This window comes from Ambystoma mexicanum, chromosome 9, assembly GCF_040938575.1.
Source record: "Ambystoma mexicanum isolate Mex_15411 chromosome 9, UKY_AmexF1_1, whole genome shotgun sequence".
NCBI classification, from domain to species: Eukaryota; Metazoa; Chordata; class Amphibia; order Caudata; family Ambystomatidae; genus Ambystoma; species Ambystoma mexicanum.
The window spans coordinates 1,443,641,779-1,443,650,557 of record NC_090931.1 but is presented as its reverse complement, the minus strand read 5'-3'; the positions used below and the strand labels follow the sequence as shown (position 1 = coordinate 1,443,650,557).

The window sequence follows — 8,779 nt, the reverse complement described above, 5'->3', positions numbered from 1 at the left end:
TATTTTCAGATTTCCGCCAGGTCCATGGTGCTAATTGCACCATGGACCTCCGCCTGGGTCATAATGAGGCCCAAAGCATTGATCATGAACTTATAAGACTCTGAGAAGCAGCAAATAAGACATTTCTGAGAACCAAAAACGATATCCTGAAGCATCCAGTATCAAGACTCTGTTCGCAAAACTTATGGTGCAGTCCAGCCGAAGTCTTAAAGGATAGTTCCGGGAATTTTTTTTTATTGTCCCTAGGGGTCGGCCATGTGTTTGTAAGCATAAATCGGTAGATCGTAGAAAACTTTCCTATGGACCTTACCCGACTTTTTGCCCATTATCGCACTCGAAATCAGCCTCCATTTTGTGATAATCCTATCATTTCGCCCCATCGACCTGGCTCACCTGCCTTTGCGGCACTAAATCAAATCCCCCTCCCCTCAGCCTGACATCAGCAGACGCGTACTGCCCATTTCAAGCACGTCTCGTGTCAACAATCGCTGCGCCTCAGCTATTGACGTGTTGCCATGGAAATGGCAGGACGCCTCTTTCCCCAATAAGTATAAACAGACCGTTTCACAACACACAGCAGCAGATTTTCGATTCCATTCCTCTCTCTGTGTTACTTTGAGTATTCTGTGACTCGTTTCAGTGCTCTGGTCAGCTACCTTCGTCGCTTGTAGCCCGTGTAAACACCTGTACCATCTCGGTAAATTATTTTACTCTGTTTACCACACAATGGCTACAATAATGCCCTACATGTACGAGCCCGAGTACACCGAGGAGGAACTACTGGAAAGGGAAGCACGCGGAAACGATGGGGATTCGGACGGCAGTTGGGAGGACCTGTCAACGGATGAAGAGCCTGGACCATGTCGCATGGACGGCGTCTCCACCTGGTGCACGTGCAATCGGTGCGAGTTAATGCCCACTGAGGAGGAGAACTGCTGCTGCCGTGAAAATTCCGGGTGCTTGGCCTACATTTCTGAAAGCGAGCAAAGTCTGCAGGAAGGCGAGCAAAGTCCGCAATGCATCACCGAGCTGCCAGAGTTCAGGGAAGCCTGCCTCTCACGGACCGTGTTGAGGATGATGATGGTGCTTATGCACGAACTTCGCGGCACTGTTCGTCCGCGTAATCCGAGTAACGAGTAAGTATACTCTGTTTGTGATGTCAGTGATGCCACTACTATTTCATGGTCGTCTCCCACATATAAAAGTACATCTACATATCATTCGAACGCATGTAAATTGGTTCCATATTGTGCATTTTCTAGATATATTTTTTTTCTAAGCAAAATGACATGTTTTACCTGAATCGACATTGATAAGAAAGTTTTGTCAGTTTAATACAGTTTGCATCTTTCTTTTTCACAGGTGGTACAGGCTGGTGGCCTATCGTTGCTTCACTTGGTGGCTTCACGGGAGGCTCGGATACCGCGTTCGGAGAGTAATACCTGCCTGTGCGGTACTTGCCATTAGACAACATTTCCCCAGTGACAGTGGACAATACCGCGGGTTTTCCCTCGATGTCTTGCAACCTCAAATTTACAATGTGTAATTTTTATTATTTATGTTTATTTTAATTAAAATCTAAAATAAAGCCCAACATATATTTTAACAATGGTTGTTTTGATTTTTTAAATGAATCTAGTGTGTCTCTGTTGAATGGCCTTCCATTGCCTTGTCACACCACATGTCTCCGGCCAGCATCCTCCCTCACGCTGGCCGCCCACCTTCAATCCACATAACCGTTGAACCCATATATGCAGCAGTCATACATATATTATTTTGTGGGTTGGCATGAAGCGTTGGCAATAAAAAGCCGTTCGATTTTATTGATACAAAACATGGTTATAGGTAAATAATAAATATGGTTGATCATAATAAATCCTCTTTTTGGGCACCGGGTACAGAGATGACCCCCATATATTCTCCTGGGAGGGTGAGGTATTTATAAACTCACCCCCCTGCCTTCCATGTAGTAGATCCTGCAGCCATCCTCTTACATTCAGTTAGATGGCCTCTCCTTGGTGAGGCCCTGCGGCAAACGGGTGTTGTCTGCACGACCACCGCCCCAATCCACCCCCCCGCCCTATCAAAGGCTGTTCGCACCGGGGTACTTGTGCTGCCGGCAAGTGGAGCTGTCAGGGAGCGATAAAGACCAAGAGGTGCCAAAGACCATGTACACTTCAAAGTGGTCTATAGAGCATGGGCTGTTGTTCCCATGTCTACCTCCAGACCCCGTGTCTCCTGCCAAGCATCCCCCCTCGCGCTGGACGCCCCCCTGCAATCCACATAAGTGTGTCTGCATTCACGAGTCTTCCTGTGTCTTGTCTGCACGACCACCGCCCCAATCCACCCCCCGCCCTATCAAAGGCAGTTCGCACCAGGGTACTTGCGCTGGCAAGTGGAGCTGTCAGGGAGCGATAAAGGCCAAGAGGTGCCAAAGACCATGTACACTTCAAAGTGGTCTATAGAGCATGGGCTGTTGTTCCCATGTCTACCTCCAGACCCCGTGTCTCCTGCCAAGCATCCCCCCTCGCGCTGGACGCCCCCCTGCAATACACGTCATTCATTCAAAAACACACCCCTGTTTCGAATTCTTTATAACCCACTTCATATTTCTAATGAGAACTTCTTTGCGCTTTGCTAGTCAACCCGTGAAGGTGCTGGTTATCTGCTCTTCGTCTCTGTGAACTTCCGTGACCACTTTGAGCAAACTCGTCAGTGTGCAACCTGTGAACTGCTCCCTGTTCTACGACAAGAAACTACTCTGATCCCTGCATCTAACTGTTTGTTCGTCAAGGTAAGGCCATGTACCATAATCATTTTGCGTCCAATTTTTTAATTTATATCTATTTGCTAGTAGTCATCAAATTGCATCCATGTTTTCTTTTCGTTCACGACAGTACATGCAAGGAACTAGTCACATGTTCTGAGTTTAGTCAAATTATATTTTTCTATTTTTTTAAAGTTATTGAAATACTTATCATGTGTCATTTAATTTTTTAACACATTGGTATTCATAGAGAATTGTTGATCTTTACTTTTCAGAACTTTCCACAATGCCTGCCTGTTCCATTGGCGGTTGCCCTTCGAAGACCCATAATAAATCTGAAGGTACTATAATGCATGTTTTCCCTAAGACAATAGATCAGATAAGAGAATGGGTCCGATATTGCGGATATCCACCGTCTGAGCTAGAAAGTAGAGTCCTAGAAGTCTTTGCAGACAAGAGGGGTGATCGATACCGCATCTGCAGCAGGCACTTTAGCCCAGACATGTACTCCACATCATTGCTAATAAAGAAGAAAACACCGCGAGCGAGGCGAAAATTGCTCTCAACCGCTATCCCCACTCTATTCGTCCACATCCCTCCACTGGTGAGTCAAGTTTACGGATTTAGCTCTCGGCCTTGCGGTAGTGTGAGTAGCATTAGCTAACCATAATTTCCCCATTTATGTCTCCACTCAATATGAAGGCGGAAGATTCTCCATCCGTGTCGTTATTGCAGTCATCAGCCACTTCAAGCGCCTATCGGGTAATCTTACTTAGCTATTCTGCCACTGACTTGTTTTAGGCATGTAAATCAATAGTTTTAATTTATCGTGTAATTATTTTACCTAATGGTACACCACAGTACTCGTCCTCTAGTCTTTGTTTTCAGTTATAATTATTGTTATCCAAAATAATGCAAGTACTGCCTTTCAGGGAGATGCTGAGGAGTCCAACGCATTGACGACAACCGTAGATGTCACTCAGATGCTCGAGGTACGTTTCCGGACAGTTCCATCGATGGAGATCATCAGATCTTGCATTCTTGTAGCGTGATTGTTACACACAATGTTTCTTTCGTTTTTAGCCATGTCCTTCTGTCGTCGCCCTCCTATGTGTCTTCTTTTTTCAATATTGTGTTCATTACTAATGAAAGTCCTATGTTTCAGGGAGTCGATGGAGCATTAGTCCAAGAAGAAGGGGGAGCATGCAGTTACGGGTCGGCGCAACAGCTTGCAGAAGTGTGCACCGCAGTTACAGCGTCCCTTGATGTTCTTATGCATTTCGAGGTATGGATACTGACAGTTCGATCAAGCGAGATCATATGACGTGATTACATCCGCTATACTTCCTTCTTTATTAACGCAAGTACTATGTTTCAGGGAGCTGACGGAGCTTCTTCTACAAGAACATCACCCCTAGTAGTTGATGCAGATCTCTGGGTGGTGACACTTCCAACGATGGAGCAAATCGAATCATATTTAGATATCCATTCTTTATTTTAGACAACTCATCAAAGATTGTGCAGGACTATTTAGATGAGCCGTTGACGCCTGCACAAAGTTTATGTTCTTTTTAACAAAATAGAAAACCATACTAATGCAATTACTGTGTTTCAGGGAGTTGCTGAAGCGTCATCTTCAATAATATCATCAATGGAAGTCTATGCGGAGCCCGAGGTATGGATCTTGACAGTTCCATCTAACTAGATCAACAATGCGTGAACTATTGTCGTTTGAATGTTCTACACAATGCGTTCATTGGTGTTTTGCTATTGAGATGTACGTATGGGTATTGGTCCCCAAGTACATTTTGTGTTTTCAATATTATTATACATACTAATGAAAGTTCTATGTTTCAGGGAGTCGATGGAGCATCAGTGAGTGATGGATGTGCTTATCATGAAAATATAGTCGTTGCAGCGCGAGAGGAAGTGGAGACCTGCACACACGAGTCGGAGCAACAGCGTCCAGATGTTGAAGTTCGAGGCAAGAAAGTTTCAAAGAAAAGAAAGCAAAAGAAGGTTAGTGTCCTGTTCACTATATTATGTTGTCTTTCACTGTCAATAGTTCAATACTGTAAGTTGTGTTTAAACTGAACATCCCTTTTCTATTCTGTCCTCTAGTTGCGAGTGGGTGTAAGAACTCGATCTACACAGACAGTGAAGCGAACGAGAGATGTTGCTTGTCAAACCTTTTGGCAGGGACTTCAGACTGGAGATGCATCGTGCCAATGGGAAGAATATGAATTGATTGACAACGGAGCTATACCACCACCAGCCATTGATAGTGAATGTCCTCCTGGTAGTTTGGATGCAGTCGGAGATCAATTCACAGAATCCACACCCGCAAAAAATAAGAGGGCGAGAAAGTTGAAAACATTGTTTTTTTCTCCCATTTCCGGCCAAGGAACAGTTGTTGCAGAAGAGAGTGAAATGGACGACAATGAAACACCATCAATATCACTCAGCATAGCGGAAGACGATATCAGAGATTGTACCTTTCATGTGAGTGACATGTCCTCAACGTTACAGGCCGAACCAGCTGGGATGCAGAGTGACAGTATAAGGAAGGAGGCCAAATTCATTGTATTCGATAGCTGTTTGATGGATATTATTATGATGATGAAATGTGGGCATTGGGTTGGTGGAGAAGTATGTGGGGAGCCATTGATTAATGTGACTCGTGCAATTCGAGGCACTAACCTTAAAATACATGCCACCTGTACACAATATCATCCGTTCTCATGGTCTGCACAACCCATGCTGGGGCAACTGCCAGCAGGCAATCTACTTTGTGCAGCGGCCGCACTTTTTAGTGGTTCAAGTTTTAAAAAGTTACAGTATTTCTTTCAGTTTGTGGGAATCCATTTCATTGCGAAAACTCAGTTCTACAAATACCAAACCGATTATCTATTTCCAGCCATCAGCGAAGCATGGAGAATGGAAAAAATGTCAATGGAAAGTACATTCGCGGGCAAACGCTTCAGGCTAGCCGGTGATGGACAGTGCGACAGCCCAGGATTTTCAGCCAAGTACTGCACCTACCACTTTCAGGACATGGAAAGTAAGAAAATTGTGAGTTCGGTGGTCGTGCAGGTGTCACAAAGTACATCCTCAGTGGCCATGGAGAAAGTTGGCTTTGTAGCATCATTGCAAGAACTACAATCGCGGGGAATGGTGATCGACCTGATAGCCACGGACAGACACGTTTCAATTGCCAAGACAATGAGAGAAGAGTACAAAAATATAAATCACCAATTTGACGTATGGCATCTTGCAAAAACAATCAATAAGAAATTGTCGGCTGCAGGAAAAAAAAAAAATACGCAAGGTATTTCGCAGTGGTCCAAGTCAATCAGCAACCATCTTTGGTGGAGTTCAAAAACATGCGAAGGGTCGTTGGAAATTCTACTGGAAAAATGGCGGTCAGTAATGTTGCACTGCAGCAACGTACATCGATGGTCGACCAATGAACATTTCCACAAATGTGAACATGGCCATTTGTCCACAGAGGAGGCACGGAAGAAGAAGTGGTTGATTCCTTCATCACCCACTCACAAGGCCATTGAAAAGATTGTATTTGATAAAGCTATAACAAGAGATTTGAGGGGACTCACGGAATTCTGCCACACAGGAGATTTGGAGGTGTTCCACAATATGTGCCTAAAGTACAGGCCCAAAAGGTTGCATTTTGGCATGGAAGGCATGATCAATCGGACTCTTCTAGCGGTCTTGGCACATAACCACAATGTTGGCCGTCAACAAAGTAGGACGACCGGAACTTTAGGGAAGCTTCGCTACAATAAGGCCTTCACTAAAAGAAGTAAACAATGGGTGATCAAACCAGTGTTTGAGGATATGCAATATGAGTTTATTGAGAGACTTATCGTAGATGTCCTCGATAGGCACATACATGGAGTGTTGAACGAACCTATGCAGGGGACAACTGCATTGCCACCCAACATTGCCTCTGTTCCATGTCCACCTAAAGCAGAGCTCATTGAGAAATACACATCACGGTTTAAATGATTGTAATTTGATTGTCTGTTCTCTCGAATCTCCTCATGTTGCAGGCCCATTGCATACGTGTAGCTATGTATTAGGTGTAAATAAAAGTCATTGCTCAGTGTACATGCAATGTGTCTCTCCACCCTCGCCCCTCCCTTCACCGTGCAGTAGTGCGAACCACCCGTGTGTCACCTGTGACTTTGCTCTCAAGTCTCCTCATGTTGCAGGCCCATTGCATATGTGTAGCTATGTATTAGGTGTAAATAAAAGTCATTGCTCAGTGTACATGCAATGTGTCTCTCGAACCTTGTTGATTTGCGCATTAAATTAACCAAACAGTAATATAAATCATTTTTACAAAAATTATAGAATGTTTCCGTATTACAAACACATTGCCGACCCATAGGGACAGTAAAAAAAAAAAAAAGGCACGCAGACAAGATGCCCTTACACTAACTGTAGCTAGCAAACTAGAAATGTCTGCTCGCTCACAGTGAAGGTCAGCTGCTTTGATGTTTTGCTCGGGTGGCGGAACGGCCCACGACCCAGTATAAGGTTCTATTGTGATTTGACCTTGACAGGCCGGGACCATCCCGAAAGACTAAGAAAAGATAATGAATAAAATTTCAGAAACGAAACGATGAGCCACGTTCATTAGAATAAGTAACCTCGGCATAGAAGGAGTGGTTTTTCGGTTCTGCCCTACACAGAGAGAAAATGGAAAATGCAAATATAATGTAAGTAACTTTTGATGAGTTTATACCGCAATTTAATTACTATACAGTGGCTTTATAGACGGGTTCAGTTGTACTTGTTCGTTCTATGTGGCATATTGTTTTCTACCCTTTCTTGAGAACCATCTCCGTTTACGGAAGCACCTCAAAACCTTCGACTTTGCTTCTGCTTTCTCTCTCCCTCTCCCCTGCTACAACTGGTCCACTGTCTGCGACCTCGGTCCTGGGCCCTTCCACTCTCCACCTGCACTGCCTCCCTGTCAAACCCCTGCACTGGGGGACTGTCTCAGTATCGTACAGCCCCCCCCTTCCCAGCACTTGTTCTGCACTTACCTTGCACTTGCCACCAGCTGGCCCTATTTATTTATTATTTTATGCTACTTACCTTGTACTCCCCTCCCCCCCACCCCCTCCCTGCCTCGCCACGCCTTTAAACACTTGTGTACACCCAGTAGCGCTGTCATAACTATGAAATGAATAATTTTAATAAGGATCCGATGGTGAAACTAATTTCATTTTTTATGTTTTTAGGTACGTCGTTCACTACTGTCTGTGTCACGAGTACCAGACACCGGTGGACGGCTTCTACAGCCGCCAGTTGCTTCTCCGCGTGAACAACGTTACCACCCTGACCATTTTATGGGACGATCGCCAAGTACAAGTATGCCCTTACGCGGTACTAACGGTTAGATGCAACATGCCTACCGTTGTGGTGGCCTAGTGCCTCGTTGTTGGAACAGCCATGCGATTATCAGTGCGACCGAAGAGCTTATTGTTATCGTAAACCAACACCCGGTGTACTTCACACGGACATTGCTTCCCTCAAGACGCACTAATTTGGATCGAGAGCAAATAAAAATGCAAATCGCTGAATATTCTATAAACATTTGATGTCCAATAAATGTACTTTGCCAAATGTACAATCTTGCCGTTTGCTTTTAAACCACGGTTTCACATTCCGAATTGTGACGCTGTATTGTGAGATGCTCTAAGACCCGGTGTACTGCACACGGACATTGCTTGCCTCAAGACGCACTAATTTGGATCGAGAGCAAATAAAAATGCAAAACGCTGAATATTCTATAAACATTTGATGTCAAATAAATGTACTTTACCACATTTACAATCTTGCGGTTTGATTTCAAAGTACAGTTTCATATTCCGAATTGTGGCGCGCTGTTTTGTGAGCTGATCTGTGTTGATTTCCGGGGTCTGTGTGGAGTCGCGTAGAAGACGCCTGGGCGCGTTTGCCTACGCAGCACAGTCACGTCAC

The 8,779-nt window shown here is 44.6% G+C and overlaps 1 protein-coding gene across 1 annotated transcript; it reads left to right on the top strand.

The window, feature by feature from the left end:
* The first annotated feature begins 3,687 nt into the window (after positions 1–3,687).
* On the top strand, positions 3,688–7,919 carry LOC138489197 (uncharacterized). The gene is made up of 2 exons (XM_069616863.1): positions 3,688–4,786; positions 4,889–7,919. Exons 1-2 carry the CDS (start codon positions 4,616–4,618, stop codon positions 6,791–6,793), a joined length of 2,076 nt encoding a protein of 691 aa, XP_069472964.1. The 5' UTR covers positions 3,688–4,615; the 3' UTR covers positions 6,794–7,919.
* Positions 7,920–8,779: the final 860 nt, after the last annotated feature.

What these genes read in the sequence shown, in the direction of transcription:
- LOC138489197 (XM_069616863.1), top strand. Translation starts at nt 4,616, where the DNA reads ATGTTTCAGGGAGTCGATGGAGCATCAGTGAGTGATGGATGTGCTTAT. An exon ending in AGAAAAGAAAGCAAAAGAAG is followed by an intron (nt 4,787 to 4,888) that starts GTTAGTGTCCTG and finishes TCTGTCCTCTAG; the next exon opens with TTGCGAGTGGGTGTAAGAAC.